The sequence below is a fragment of the Lycium ferocissimum genome, chromosome 6 (genome assembly GCF_029784015.1).
Source record: "Lycium ferocissimum isolate CSIRO_LF1 chromosome 6, AGI_CSIRO_Lferr_CH_V1, whole genome shotgun sequence".
Classification (NCBI taxonomy): Eukaryota; Viridiplantae; Streptophyta; class Magnoliopsida; order Solanales; family Solanaceae; genus Lycium; species Lycium ferocissimum.
Genome location: NC_081347.1, coordinates 70,208,216 through 70,224,162, shown reverse-complemented (window position 1 = coordinate 70,224,162; position 15,947 = coordinate 70,208,216). Strand labels below are relative to the sequence as shown.

The 15,947-nt window shown below is 34.2% G+C and overlaps 2 protein-coding genes across 3 annotated transcripts; both read left to right on the top strand.

The window, feature by feature from the left end:
* Nucleotides 1–1,382: 1,382 nt before the first annotated feature.
* On the top strand, nucleotides 1,383–7,706 carry LOC132060260 (uncharacterized). Of its 2 annotated transcripts, none has more exons than XM_059453206.1 (6): nucleotides 1,383–1,610; nucleotides 4,428–4,704; nucleotides 4,789–4,923; nucleotides 5,345–5,401; nucleotides 6,298–6,432; nucleotides 7,392–7,706. In XM_059453206.1, the coding sequence occupies exons 2-6, from the start codon at nucleotides 4,429–4,431 to the stop codon at nucleotides 7,455–7,457; spliced, it is 669 nt and encodes a 222-aa protein (XP_059309189.1). In that variant the 5' UTR covers nucleotides 1,383–1,610; nucleotide 4,428; the 3' UTR covers nucleotides 7,458–7,706. The 2 variants fall into 2 exon arrangements, with proteins under 2 accessions (XP_059309189.1, XP_059309188.1); XM_059453205.1 differs by lacking the exon at nucleotides 1,383–1,610 and adding an exon at nucleotides 1,642–1,784.
* Nucleotides 7,707–9,717: 2,011 nt separating this feature from the next.
* LOC132060259 (uncharacterized) lies at nucleotides 9,718–15,797 on the top strand. The gene is made up of 4 exons (XM_059453204.1): nucleotides 9,718–10,256; nucleotides 13,176–13,340; nucleotides 14,144–14,628; nucleotides 15,395–15,797. The coding sequence occupies exons 1-4, from the start codon at nucleotides 9,968–9,970 to the stop codon at nucleotides 15,767–15,769; spliced, it is 1,314 nt and encodes a 437-aa protein (XP_059309187.1). The 5' UTR covers nucleotides 9,718–9,967; the 3' UTR covers nucleotides 15,770–15,797.
* Nucleotides 15,798–15,947: the final 150 nt, after the last annotated feature.

Below are 15,947 nucleotides of genomic sequence, written 5' to 3'. Positions count from 1 at the left end.
TTTTAATTAAAGGGAAAAAAATATGGTTGAAAAGTCAAACAGTGATAATAATATGAAAAAATTAGGACCACTTCAAAAGAAAAAAGAAATCAGGGGACAAAAGTAGAACTACCTAGAGCCCGTTTGGCTCAGCTTATAAGTTGCTGAAAACAACTTATAAGTTATTTTTAGCTTTTTTAAGTGTTTACGCCAAATTTTATGTTTCATTTTGTCTTAAAATAAACCAAAAGAGTAAGTTAGCAATTTTGACTTAAATTAAAAAAAATTTTTATAAAATTTGAAACGAAATTTCATGTTTTGGCTTATAAAATTTGTTTCGAGTTATAAATCATTTTTTTAAGTACACCCAAAGAGGGGCTTTCCAGACACAACTTTGAATTAATAGGGTCTCTAAGTCTAAGTGGATACCAGACACCAAATAACGAGAAAAAAAAAATCTCTATATACTCACTTCCTGTGGACACTATAGATCAAACAATTCAACTGAAGGAGTTATTGTTATGAGACAACGATTAAGAAAGCAGGAACAACCAAAAGAAATAACACATAATTTTATGTGTGAAATCTTATAGGAATAAAATACACGATCAATCACCAACGCTTTATTTCTCAATGAAAAATAATTGCAAGATACAAAAAACACCAATTAAGCCAAGTTTATATGGCTGCCAAAACCTCTAACTCTAGAACTTCTTAGGGAGTTCTTAAGGTATTTTCCGTGTAACCCTGCAGTCAAGCCAACAAACTTTACGGTCATAAACTAAAGTAAAAACACATATTAGAACATGTTGACATTATATCAAACAATTCAACTTTAGAGTTATAAAGTAATGTAAAAACACATATTAGTTAAACACAATTAAGTAATAAAGTGTATATGCAAATACGAGGTGCAAACAAAACATTTATTTACACTTAAATGTTCTCAAAAAGATCCAAACACTAGCATGAAATGAAGAGGTTTCGAGTTCGAACCCTTGAAATGAAAAAACTCCCATACGAATGCTTCAATCCTGTTAGAAATGAATTTAAATTAATTGACCATTAAACCTTGAACACCAAACAATTACTTCATTTGTTCCCAATTTGCGTCGCGCAGTTGAAATTTCAACATTCAAACTTTTATATTTTGACAATGAACTCAAACATAAAAGCTTTAATTTTTCGAAATAATATTTATATATTTGAAAAGTACGTAAAAAATACTATAAATCACAATAATAAAAAAATTAGAATATTTAAAAAGCCTATAAAAGGATTCCGTTCAAAAAATATTTGATTGAATCTCGAAATTCTAAAAGTACCACACAAATTAAGACCGAGAGAGTCTAATATTGAGATCTTAAGAAAAATAAAAGAAGAGAGCAATCTCACACCATAGGACTTGTCTAAGATGACGTTTATGGCTCTCTCTTCCACCAAATAGTCCATATCCATTTTGCCCCACATACACATACACGACAAATAGGGAAAATAGTTCCCATTTTCTCTTCTATTTTGGTAGTTGTACAAGCAAAAGCAACCATAATTTAAAGCTTTTACACCTTTAATAACTCCTTTTGGGCCTCAGTACAAGAAAGCTAAACACTAGACTCTGCTGCTTCCACCAGGTACTTTTCTTTCCTCAATTTTATCCAATTATCTATCTTGAATCTTGATTTCTAGAGTTCTTTTTTTCTTTGAAAATTTTGATAATTTATAGAAGGGGTTGGTCTTGGAATTAAAGGGGTGTGAATATATAGTTGTATGACAAGTGTTTTTTCTAAGTATGTATCAAAAGCAAGGTATGTGCTAGATAAAAGATAGAATTCCATTGAATTAATCAGAGGCGGATTTAGGATTTGAAGTTCATGGATTCAGAATTTTAGTGCTTTTGAGTTAGCGGGTTGTAAATTAATAATTTGTACATATTAAATGGATTTTTCAACACCCAGAGGCAGAGCTAGAATTTAAAGTTTATGTGTTCTGAACTTGCCATTGAACCTATAGCTCGTTTTAGTTAATGGGTTCGTAATTAAATATTTATTCATAATATTTATACATATATTATGAATTTGGGATTTTAGTGATTTTTAAGTTTGTGGGTTCTAAATTAATAGTTTTTACATATTAAATAGATTTTTCAATATCCAGAGGCGAAGCAAGAATTTGAAGTTTATCACTTTTGAAATTGACAACCTATAGCTCGTTTTAGTTATTCGCAATTAAATATTTATGCATATATAATGGATTTCCTAATACAAATACAAGGTCTAAGCAACAACTATTGTGTTAGTCTGAAACCGTACCTAATATTGTACTCCCTCCGTTCACTTTTACTTGTCCACTATTCCCTTTATAGATTTTCATTTTTACTTGTCAATTTTCACATATCAAGGTAAAGGTAAGACCAAAAAAAAAAAAAAAAATCTGTTTTACCCTTAGCATTTATTACTCATTTCAAATCATTTTCCCAACTCCAATACAATTATACACCATTAATAGGGGTATTGTGGTAAAATACCTATCTTAATCATTGTTTCTTAAACAGCGTGAAAAGTCAAATCGTGATAAGTAAAAGTGGACGGAGGGAGTAGCTGTGCCCCTGCTTAAGACAAATATAGGATTTAGCCTAAAGCTACTGGTTCTGCCGAACTTGTATCCCAAACTGTACATCCGCTCCCGCCATTAATATGGTGTATTGGAGCAACAATTACTTGATGTTGGAAATATTATAAGTGTTCCTAGGATAAGCTCCTCTTTGATGCATAAAGTAGTAGCTCTAGTTTATTTTTTTTTATTAGATAACTATAATGACAATTTGATGTTGAATCAAATGATATACAATAGTCTAGCCAGAGGCAGATTTAGGATTTGAACATTATGGGTTCGAGTTTGGAATTTTTGTCAAACCCATTTGAGGTATTGGGTTCAAAATCTATTTTTTTTCTTGTCTAGTTGATAGTTGATTTTTTTAATACATACACAAGATCTGAGCCAAAGCTACTGGGTTTAGATGTACATATAACCTATGCAATACATCCGCGTCTTAGCCTATTAAAAATAAATTGGAGTGACTACAACATCCTACTTTATGAAAGTACCAGGAAAGTTTGGAGGAACAAAGTTTTCCTAATTGAGTTTATCGTAAACATGTTTCTTAAAGAAGATATTGTTTCTGATCAGAATCTCCATGAACCTTATGTTTGAATCTGTGTTATCTTGAACTAAGTACAGGTGATTGGACATCAGGCGTGCGTTATGATGTTAAATTATCAAAGCTTTTGCATGTATGAAATGTCTATATATACAAAGTGTTGGACCGTAGGTGGAAGGCTACAATAATAAGGATGAAAATTAATGTGTGTGACATCTGATTAGCATCTTCTTGATGCATAGGGTGAATGGTTTTAAGACTTATGCATAGTTAGTGTAACCTAAAAGTGATTCTTTTCATGAGTCTATACTAAATAGTGCAGAGTTTCTTCTTGTCGAAATATCTACAACTCCTTGGCTGCATGAATCAAGAAAGTGTCAAAGTATCCATATACTTTGATCAAGTCCAACACGTATTGCCCAACACCCCAAATTCATGTCGTTCTAGGCACAAGTATGCCAAATTTAGCTAAGATTTCAATTTTATGGGTTCTGGATTTTAGAACGACGACTTCAAGTGGTAATAATTGGGTTCTAAATTTAATAATTCTACATATTTAATGAATTTCTTATCACAAATACACTGTTTGAGCAAAAGATACTGGCTTCGGCTGACCCCGTATCCGGGCTTCTAGCTCAACCTCTATGCCAAAAAAACATAAGACCTGATATCATAGGTTTGAATTTCACAAATTCTTCCATCTGCTGAAGATTTTCTTCTGTATACCATATTCTTCTCAGTATCATCTAGCAACGTGCTTACTCTTTCTATCATCATCACATTTGTACCTTTTTTCTGTTGTTAATTCATTGTGGTATACTAGGTATCTAATATGTTCTTATTATGCCAACGATTGATTGCAAAAAAATATTGTTTCATCACTTAGCCATTGATGTATCTCCTAATTGCATCTTGAAATCCTCTAGCTATATATGGTTACCTGTCTTCAACATGTTAAGGTTTGGTTTTCTGACACGGAATATATTTCTGCACAAACCTGTGATCCTATAAATTTTTATATACTAACATATTTAATTGTTAAAGCTGCACGTCCTCAATTACTTTAACCAGTTGTCCTATCTTGTGCATTCTGATAACTTTGTTTATGCTACACAATACAAGCTTAAACTTGATGTTCAGTCATTCATGTCTTTATGGAATTACAGATTGTGTCTTTTAACCTAGGACTAAAAGTTCATATGTATACATGCATCTACCTATTTGATGTCTCAGAAAATTTCAAATAGATTATCCTTGGTCAGTAACTCGTGTTTCCGTGTCATATTTTCAGAATGACGAGTTCTATGGGGACCCACCCTCGTATCTGCTCATTAGGAGGTCCAGAGCATATTTTGAAGGAAAGAAGTTGCAAAATTTCATGTTTACGTTATACAGATGTAGAATCTTCTTGGAAAGAATTGTTTCCTTCAAAAGGTCAGAAGTTTATTAGCTGCCGCCACCTAAATACTAGAAAATGCTGGTCAATTTTTTCTGCTGCAACCGATGATGCAAAGGATCCGGATGACTCAGAAGATAATAAGAAACCTCCCGAAAATGAAGCTGGATCAGTAAGTTAAGATGCCCTTGCTGGTGGAATTCCATGACTATGATTGTCTGAATGTCAAACAAGCATCCTAATTTTTAGTTTTCAGGCAAATAGTGAAATTTTAAGGGGTAACCTTGAAAGAATCATCGGGCGGGATGACTCTGCTTTTAGTGGAATAGATCTTGCAGCTCTGATAAGGAATAGATATGGAAGGTCCTATGATGTTCAATTGATTAAGAAGGTACTTGCTTTCCTTATTCTTTAATCATTATTTCTGATGTATTTCTAACTTAATACTTATTTGATTGACAGTAGAGATACATGCAACTTTTCCAAAATTTCAATTTTAAAATATCTATTAGTTGGTGTAACGCTGTTAATAACAAAAGGATAAGGCTTAAAATCCCACTAAAAGTGCTTAGTCAAAATGAAGTTCTTTTTATTAGGTTGAGAGTTTTTGGTATCCACTTTGCTACCTGTTACTCGGATGACCATTTTTTACTATTTGGGAAGCTCATTTAAGACTATTTGACCACTAAAGCTGATAAGAGAGACCATTCAACAATTAACCATTACAATTGATGTTGCAATTTTTTTTGCAGTTCGAGTTATAAACATCGTTTGGATGCTTAACTTAGTATCTCTATATGCCCTTTATGTAGGAATTCATGGGGAAAAATCTGCTTGCTTTAAATGTTATGTGGAAATACAGGGAGCAGGTAAGCTGATCTCTCTAGCACTCCATAATGAAATTGGTTATTGCCATTGAATTATTTCTACCATTTGGGTTTGACGAATATTTTGAAAAATGTTCCACCGTGTGATAGATAGTTCTCAAGCACCTACGAATTTAGTTTAGCAGGATGTAACATGACATAAGTTCAGTATGTGAAGAACCAACATTTGTTTCTCTTATAATTTCCACTTGGAGAATGTCAGCACTCTGAAGACCCTAAACATCTTAAAGAACCAAATCCACTTCAGTATTCTCTAACCTTTGAAATACGTGGCTGAATTTCCTTGTTCTTCAGTTACTTCAGATCGTATATCCAACAAAAATTTCACCAACGAAGTTTCACGTGGTCCTTCCCTCGTTGTGTTTTCGTCTTGCTTTCTCATCATGATTGGGATTGGGCTTTTTAACTGAATATGCCAGAAGCATGACATCAGATGCGATGCTGCACTTTACTTTCTAGTCCTTGGCCCAAGTGTTTGAGAAGATTAGTAAAGGAGATAACTTGGAACGATATAGGACAGTTAACATTGACCTAATGACCCAGAGAGGAACTTCTAAATTTAGCTTAATTAGATACTGCTGAACACTAGATGCTGATAGTCATTAATAACTTTTTGGCTGAAAATGAGGTCTGTTACTTGCCTGAGTAGTTTGAAAGAAAGAACTTAGTTTGTTTGACTTGCGCGGTAACACCCCCCCCCCCCCAAAAAAAAACCCCCTTTTTTTCTTCTTCTGACAAAATGATTTGAAAATCCTTTGAAATCTGTTAAACCACAAGTCATGGATCGTAAGTGGTAGCATGTGTTGAGATAAATTATAGAATATTACATAGTTTTTGTGATTTTCCCATCTAATGTGCCTCATGCTTCTGTTTTAAAGCGATCTTTTCCTCTAACTGAAGAAGAGTACTTATTGAGGCTAGATGATGTGGCAAACACATTGAAATGCTGGGGAGCAGTTTCGCATATTCGAAATAGCCTCGAGACGGTGAAAGAGCGGCCTCGAATAGGGAAGGTAAATTAGTTCTAGCTGATACTTGAAGCTACCTTCTACCTGAATTATTCAGTAACTTCTGATTATATCAATCTCATTACCTGCATCACGGTTTGGTTAGAGTTAAGAGAATCACTTCTTAAATTTTAACAAATAGCCAACTATTTTCAAATGAAGTTGTAAAATTTTAGTCGATTGTCACTTCTAACTAATCATAAATTACTTTAGAATCAAAACCGAACAAGCACTTATTATTTAGACTTAATATTTCATAAGAAGCAGCCTTTCATATACAATATATTACTTTTGTCGCACAAAAGAGGAAAACTTGCATGAACAAAGACAAACACATAGTGAATGTGTATCTTCCTGGAACTCTATGGATGTTGGCTTTAGTATTTATTTATGCAGTATTTGAAGAAATCCATGAAATATAGAGTATAGACAGATCAATTATGATATTTTATTTCTTTCTTTCTGGGGATTGTGGGAAAGGTGGGGGTTTGCCTCATTGCATTTTCCATACACCATGACTCTGTTGTCCTATGCATACCTTACAGGGATGAGTCTAGTGAATAAGCTACGAGTTCATCTAAACCCAATAGCTTTGGCTTAGATCATGTATATGTGTTAAAAAAACCCACCAAATAAGCAGTATAAGTTATATATTTTGAACCCAGTAAATTAGATGGAATGTGATAGAATTTCGAATCCTAACCCATAAAATTGAAATCCTAGTTCCGTCTCTAATACCATATGTAAGGTTCCAACAATAAAAGAGTAGTGGTATCATTGCTTCCTAGTCCTATTAAGGCTTTGCATAAACCTCTACGCTTAGAAGAATATCGGATTTAAGCAATTGTTATGTTTATGAATCACGCCTCTAAAGGAAGATATATCAAACTTTGCATTCCAAAGGCAGTTACGATGACAGATATCTAACTATGGTTTCAATCTTGTTCTCTCGTTATATACCACAGGCAGTGAGCATTTTCATCGATATGGACGAATCTGGAGGCCGTGCAAATGAATGGATTTACAAGTAGACCAGTACATTGTAGTCCCTCCCTGTTGATAGTTAGCAATACATAGGTAGATATATAGTACAAAGTTGAAGAAACACTTGTATTCTTTATTAGTTACTACTTTGTGCATACACAATTTTTTATATTGTTCCCATTTGATGGCAACTCCCGTTTTCGTATAATTTTGGTGTTCACTTCTAAAATGTCATAGCTAAACCAAAGTTATGTGACATCTTCTATTATTCAACTGAGATCACTGTGTTCTTTCTAGTATGGTATGTGACACAGAAGGTTATATTGGGCAAATTTGGAAAAGTGCTCCAAACTTGTTTTCCAACTTCATCTTCATTTCTTGCTTTATAAAGATTGCAAACTTGTTTGGGAAAGTGCTCCAAACTTGTTTTCCAATTTCATCTTCATTTCTTGCTTTATAAAGATTGCAAACTTGTTTTGCAACTCCATCTTCATTTCTTGCTTTAGAAAGATTGCAAACTTGTTTTCCAACTCCATCTTCATTTCTTGCTTTAGAAAGATTGCTCGTTCGCTAGGCTGTTTTCAATAAGGTTCGGGCTAGGCGCTCACTTTTTTTGGACGAATCGTATCGTATCTTGCCGGTAATGGATTGATTCTTAAATCTTGCTTGGTTTAAGCAGTTCTACTGGCTGCAAGAAAATAACTGGATTGACTTTTCTTACTCTCTTTAGAAGAGACTGCTTTCAAATTCACTTCATCAAATACAAATAAAATAGATATGAGTGCTAAACTTCCTTTTGAGGAGTGTTAGAACAATGGATCTTGCAAGGAAAGAAGCGCGCATTCGACTACCAGAGAACGGAAAGGCAACAAGCGTTGCGGGCGGAACAGGAAAGTGCTCATTATTCATGAGCACTCGGTCGCTTGGGAGACTAGAATAAATCAACAAAAAGTAGTTAAGTCACCTTCAGGATTTTTTATTCCAGGAAAGTATGTAATTGTAAAATGAAAAATAGTAGTGCTAAAATGATCGCCCTATTAGCTGTTGTGGGTCACGAGCATGTAACTTGTTTTGCATTTCTCTTTATTTTATACATAAGTTTGCTCCTAGGTTATTTTTGAATTGTTTCCATTGCAATACTCTAATTCTATTACATAAATTCCAAATGAATTGCTCTCTTCTCCCCTTTGCAAAAATTATAATAAAAAACATTCTCCATTTTCGATTACTTAATAAATTCCAAATAAAATGATTTTTTTTTTTTTTTTGAAATTTATGGCCAAACGCCTCCTAATAGCTTTGCATGACTCCTTGAGTGAAGCTTTTTAGATATTGGATAGCGGTTCAAGGTGATTTCAAACCCTATTTATGGTTATTGTCCGTGCCTAACTGCTCGATCAAAATGAAGGTGATTGAGATGTGGATAGACCCCATATATCAGGGGTTTGTTATGGTCGTGGGGCATTATAGCTATTGAGTGTGACTTGGTGTATGACATGGCCATTTAAACCTAAAGGTGTATAATGCCATGCTGGTTAATTAGTGCGTTAATGATGGAACATTGTATCGTGCCTACTAGTTGCATTCATTTTTTGGTTAGAATCTAATATTGGAATGTAGATGGGCTAGCTTAGACATATTTTGGTCCCTAAAATTAATCCACCCACTTATAGTTCAAACATTTGTGAACTCGCATAGCCACAATTAATACCTATATTGTCAAAAATTCTATAAATGCATATCAACTAGTTTGAATTGGACCAAAGTTGAATGGGTTGTACATTCAGCTAGAAAAGTGGAACATAGCTGTTAGGAGCTATAATAATAACTAAAATTAGGAATCCAGGCCCAGAAGTATTTTTGCTTACATTTCAGTCCCTTAAGAATATACAATTCGGTCCCTAATTTACCGGTTGTTTTTCAATAATGTCCCTGTCCAGTTTATTAGGGCGCGATAAGATCCTTACGCGCCATTACATTCTGTGTAATCAAACTTTTCGATGATCAATTGAAGAATTTTATCTTAGTTTTGCCCTAATTTTAGCTCGATTGAGTTCAATCATTAGACTTACATCGATTAGACAAAACTTGAATGGGTTGTACATTCGGCTGGAAAGGTGGTACGTAGCTATTAGCAAACTGAAAGCAGGAACCCAAGCCCTAGAAGTCTTCTTCCCTTACATTTCAGTCCCTTATGAATAATATTTTGTGGTTTCTATTATCACACTAGGTCCCTTAATTTGCAGGTTGTTTTAGATTATGTCCCTGTCCAGTTTATTAGGGTGCGCTGAGATCCTTTCCCGCTATTCTATACTTTGTAATAAAACTTTTCGATGATCAATTGAACAAATTCGTCTGAATGTTGCCCTAATTTTAGCTCGATTAATTTCTTTTCTAAATTGTTATACTCCAATTGCATCAATTTGAGGATTGAATTTGATTAATTGATGATCAATTGAAGAATTTTGCTCGATTGACTTCTCTTATTGAATTGCTAAACTCGAGTTACATCAATTTAGGGATCGAATTTGATTGATTTTGAGCTCCAGAAAACTTAATGGACCTATTGTGTAAAGTTTATGGAGGTACCTCTGATGAAGAAGACAACAATGGTGGAATGGAACTTGGAAAACCTGTATTGCAACCAGCGAAACGAGCCAAAATCGAGAATTTTCACCAAGTTAAGAATCCTTTGCCTCTGTACAAGTCTAATAATCCAAGTGCGAATGTTACAGTGCAAGGTTCACTTCCAGGAAGATACATTTCTAAGCGAGAAAGAGCTGCTATGGCTTCAGCTACAAAAGTTCCAGAACCTAATACACCGCCTTTGCCTAACACTTCACCAGGTTTGCATCCGTTTCCTTGCCCCTCTCTCTGTCTTAAATTTGGAACTTGTTATGAGCTTTGTGTTTTGTTAGTGTGGAAATTTCGATGTGTTGTTTAAAAGAAGTTGATGAATATGTCTTGAAGGGGAATGATTTAGTAGTTGAGCTGTGGGAGTTCCAAACAAGGCTGCTATACTAATGTTTTAGGTGCTTTTAAGCCAAAATAGCTTTTAAGTACTTTTTTGGTGTTTGGGTAAGACCAGAAAGTGCTTAAAAACACTTATTTTTAAATAAGTAAAAGTTTTAAGTTAGAATTCACATATATATATATATTAGATATATATATATATATATATAAGCCTCATCCAAACACGATTAATAGGGCTTTGGATAGTATTTGACCTGAAGTTTCTTGAAAAAGAGTTTGTAGAAGTTAAAGTTTGTTTGGACATGTCAGAAAAAGAAGTTTCTTAAAGTTGAAGATTTGCGAGTGTCAATTTCTTTTTTTTTTTTTTTTTTTTGATATTGCTTGGTGTTTGGGTCGAACTTGTGTCATATACGCCCGAACCATGGCATGGGCGAAACACGGATTCGGTGCCAATCGCATATGACCGAGCGAACCACATGGCTTATTTCGTCGAATCATGAGGCAAACTTTAATATAGCATGAACGTGATGAGCTTTTATAAAACCGAGATGTCATTTTTTTAATGATTATATATTTTTTTAAATGGGGTTGAATGCGGAAATAAGATACTTTGAGAAAACATGGCTAAACACCTTGTTTGATCAACATAACTAGCGACTACTTTTTTGAAACATTATTGAATTTGCGGAAAACATATTTTTTAATATTAGGTTGTTTAATATATATGGGGCAAAAAAACCACAATTTTTGTAAACCCCGAATAGTGGGCTTTTTTGACATTATTACGTGCAAATCCTACTTTACGCATATATATATATATATACCGCATCGTGACTTTTTTTTTGGACAAAGGGATTATTAATTTACTTCGGTATTTAACGCGCGGCACACACACACACACATATATATATATATATATAACAGATGTTTAAAACATGATTAATATAATATACATAGTTTACATATATAATTTAAAATTTTATTATGATTAGGTGAGAATGAATATCACGTGGCAATAAACCATCATTATTGACTTAATGAGAACACTTTAAAAGATTTAATAATATTATTTTTGAAAGGAATCATTATGAGAGATTATTAATTGGAACAATTTTTTAATATTAGTTGTTGTTAAATATATAGCCCACGTAATTAACGCAACTCCCAAAAACATGAACGGATATATATATATATAAGTATTGCCCACATGGTTTTAAATGAATATAACTTGCTTGTACATGGGTTTTGAAATAATATATAAATGTGGTTTCATGAAATAACTTTATTTAGAGAGTATTTATTGGTATCACGACGAGAAAGTAATTATGTAATACATTTGCATGAAAACTTGTAGATATGTAGATATTTTGTAATCATTATCACTTAGTCAAAAACCTTAATTTGCAGGTTGGAATACGAATGATCCCGGGTTTTCATAGATTGCGCTGACGGATTCTCAATAATCATAAAGAAACATTAAGAACACAATGATGGAATTATAACAATTCATACATAATATAATCATGGACATGGACCTGGGTTTCATGAGCATACGGTATTGAAAATTTCTTTTTTGTATTGTTAAACCAATTAGCATTTAGTGAGAAATCATAATTTTATGGATTTTGAGATCAATTGAAGAACAATGATGTTCCCACACGATTGATAGTAACTCTACATACCTTGAATTGCTCCAAAACTTGAATTAAATACTTGAGCTTTGAATTTGAGATTTCCAAAACCTTGAATTCTTGATCCTTGAGATGGGTTTTCTTGAAAACCCTAGTTTTAGAATGATAATTTCTTGTTTAGATTACAAGAATATATGTTAGAATGGAGTTGGAATAATTAGAATGGACTTACCTTCTGTTCTGATGTTGGAGGAGAGTAGGAAGTCACTTCCAGGAAGGTTTGAGGAGTGAAAAATAATGAGTTGAGCGATATGGACGAATATATGCAGCCTTTGCCTAAAATCAACAGGTTTACGTCCAGCCTTTGTGCTGGCCTCTTTTCTGTCTTACGGGTCGTAAACTTTGTATTTGGTTAGTCGTATTTTGCGATACGGACTGATGCGTTTCTTTTGTAAAATGGCCATAATCTTTGCAAGGGTGTCGTTTGACCCGTAAGATACCGTTGGAAAGGTATTTCAATGCTATACAACTTTCATCAAGGAAGTTTTCTCAAATTCCAAACACGTTTTGAAATAAGACCAGTAAAGTGAAATACGGTCCGTATTTAACCATATGACCTCAAAATGTCAAATTCCGTAATGTTCGAAATTCTTGGTTTCGGTTTACGAGTTGGTTTACGGCCCGTAATCCGAAATACGTCCTCTGTTCATGGGCGTAAACCACTATATGACAACGGAAAGAGAAATTTCCAAGTTAAATTCTTTATGGATTTCTCAAGTCTAGGATTATGGTTAAAGCTTACGTTAAAGTACGAGGTGTTACATTGCCGACACCTCGACTAATTACATGGGATACGTGCCACTTCCCACCATCAACAAGTACAAGGTAACTCTATCCACTACAGATGGAAAGAAATAACCTAGTGTTTTTGTCCCTGCTGGGATTTGAAGCTTAGACCTCGAGGTTCAACCCTCTTCATTGACCAATAGGCCACACACTTGGGTGCAAGTTGAAGAATTTGCTCGGAAGGGGATGGAACTTTTCTTGTTGTGCAAATTCATAGTAATATTTTCGTGCAATAGTTATCACATTTTCTTTCAATTGTCGGCACTTAATTTGAGTTTTATTTGCAACTAATGGATTGAGGTTTTTTGTTCTCAGTTTTAGGGAGCATTTTGGATTCAGTTCTGCCACATAATATTTTGTCAGCTTTGAGAGATCAAACTAAAGTTTATAGGAACTTGATCCACACGCCAGAAAGACTCTCTGTGGTTCTTGAAGGACACAAAAGATCAGTTAATGCTTTACAGTGGTCTACAACTCATTGTAAGTGGTTAACCCTGGCAAAGCATTGTATCGATTTTTGTTTCAACTCATTGTAAGTGGTTAACCCTGGCAAAGCATTGTATCGATTTTTGTTTCAAGTTAGTCCTTTTTTCCATATTCATATTTATCAAATTAGCACATCTGCTTTTTTTAATGGGTGCCTCCTGATCTGATGATTAACTACCTTCGATGTTGGAATAGATTCAGAACTCCCTTGTGGTTATCAAATCTGTACAAATTTGACCTTCAGGTTACATTGGTTGCTCCAAATATTTGCTTGGGCCCTGGTGTATTTTGTATATATACTTGTCATATCATCAAAGATGGACACGTATGCCAAATCAGAAGATGCTTTACTGAAAGAAGGATTAGATAGATACTTGCATTCTTGTTCTTAACCAAAAACAATAAGGAAAAGAACTAATTATGCAACTTCTAAATGAATCGAGGCTTTGTTAAAAAAAATAAAAAAAAAATCAGAAACCTTGTGGAAAAATCGGATGGCTAAAGTGAAAATGTTAGAAGTTTTGGGCCATTTTAGACCAAAAAAGGGTTAGTTTTAGTCTTTTCATAAACCACGAAGAAAAACTTTTGCTTTAGGTAATGCTTTGTTAACCAAGCACAGTAAGTTTCAGTTCCTAACAATGATGTGAGTCAATAACTCGCTAGATTACTTAAAATCATGAAAACATTTAGTTGTGAACTTGTCTGATGTTTACTGTCTATTTTTTGATGTGTGATTCTTTAGTGATTCAATAGCATAATTGTATTCACGATGTTTATGTACGCTATTCACCTTGCAGCTCACCTTCTAGCATCTGCTGCAATGGATCAAACTGTCTGTATATGGAATGTGTGGAGCAGAGATCAGAAGAAAGCACGTGTACTTAATTGTCACCATGCGGCTGTCAAAGATGTGAAGTGGTCGCAGTATGGTTTATCTGTGCTCTCTTGTGGATATGACTGCGCATCAAGGTTGATTGATGTTGAAAGAGGAACAGAAACTCAGGTTTTCAATGAGGATCAAGTTGTTGCTGTGGTAGAATTTCATCCAGATAATTATAATCTCTTCCTCTCTGGAGGTTCGAAAGGTCATCTTAAAATATGGGATATAAGAGCTGGGAAGGTGGTCCATCAATATGTGCGAAATCTTGGCCCTATCCTTGATGCTGAATTTACAGTTGATGGAAAGCGAATAATTTCATCAAGTGATGTATCCAAAAGCAATATGAGTGAAAATTCAATAATTGTTTGGGATGTCGCACGGGAAATCCCTTTATCTAACCAGGTAAAGATCTTCATTAATGCCGTTTGGTTTGTTTCTTTGTGCTTCTGATTTTTTCATGTCATGAATTATATAGTCGTTAGGTGAAAATATAAAGATAATATTTCCCATCACATTTCATGACTGTTTTTCATCATCTTAATACTTGTTAGAAATGTTGATATTGTTCATGCAATCAAAAACGTTGAAAGTGTTCATGTATGTTTCTGCAAGTGCATGCCTATTAGGGAAAAAAAATCATCACCTTCCTATGATCTGCCATGTACTTACTCAGTACAGAAGTCGTACACGACCTTTCCAATTCTCTAACTGTTGCCAAATTCACTATTATCCAGTTGACCATCGTAGTGCTTTTCCCTAGGTTCCTTTTTCTTTTTTTACAATTTTCCAGGGAAAAACTTTGGAGTTTCTAATCTTCTCATTCTTTCGGTCAAAGGCCTCGTTCTTCTTTATTGCTCCTTCCCCTTCTATTTTTCTCTACTCTTACATAATACATGGCCTCTGTATTCTTCATTTGTATATTTGTCTGAGCATTGTGCACATCCATGACCATTAAGAAAGTGAGGAATGGAGAGGAGGATTAATTACCAAATAGAGTGGTGGTGGTGGATATAAAATTTATGTGCAAATATCCTGAAGTATGTCTTTTGACATGTCACACACGTCAATCATCTACGTTCACAAACTCAGGGATGTGTCATAGCGCATATGCCAAATTATGCTAATCAGAATTCTGTAAAAGAAAGCTAATTTTGTGAACATTTTTCAGGTTTATGGTGAAGCATATACATGTCCCTCAATTAAATGCCATCCTTCCGATCCCAGATTTATAGCACAATCAAACGGAAACTACATAGCAATTTTCTCTACCAAGCCTCCCTTTGGACTTGACAAGTACAGAAGATATGAAGGCCATAGTGTTTCTGGATTCCCTATAAAATGCAATTTCAGCTTGGATGGTGAGAAAGTAATATCTGGTTCCTCTGATGGATACATTTATGTTTACGACTCGAAATCCTGTGCGCTCATCAGAAAGATTAAGGTATATGATGAGGCTTGCGTCGATGTCGTCTTCCATCCTGTCATGTCTAATGTTGTTGCTTCATGTAGTTGGAGTGGACAAGTTTCAGTTGCAGTGACATAAAATTTTAAAAGACTTTATGAAGGGAATTGGAGATTGTATCATTTTTTTTTTATGTACAGTCTGTTTTTTTAAGGGAAACCTTGGACCAATGGTAAAGTTGTTCTCATGGGGATTCATAGTTGTCAAATGCCCCATGAATCATTTTACCATGCTTTGCGTCAGACAGCAAGGCTCACAT

Bases quoted from the DNA above. Each gene is read 5' to 3' on its own strand.
- LOC132060260 (XM_059453205.1), top strand. From the start codon at position 1,747: ATGACAAGTGTTTTTTCTAAGTATGTATCAAAAGCAAG. The intron at 4,705-4,788 runs GTAAGTTAAGAT...TTTAGTTTTCAG, and splicing joins CCGAAAATGAAGCTGGATCA to GCAAATAGTGAAATTTTAAG. The intron at 6,433-7,391 runs GTAAATTAGTTC...TATATACCACAG, and splicing joins AGCGGCCTCGAATAGGGAAG to GCAGTGAGCATTTTCATCGA.
- LOC132060259 (XM_059453204.1), top strand. From the start codon at position 9,968: ATGGACCTATTGTGTAAAGTTTATGGAGGTACCTCTGATGAAGAAGAC. The intron at 13,341-14,143 runs GTAAGTGGTTAA...TTCACCTTGCAG, and splicing joins ACAGTGGTCTACAACTCATT to CTCACCTTCTAGCATCTGCT. The intron at 14,629-15,394 runs GTAAAGATCTTC...AACATTTTTCAG, and splicing joins AAATCCCTTTATCTAACCAG to GTTTATGGTGAAGCATATAC.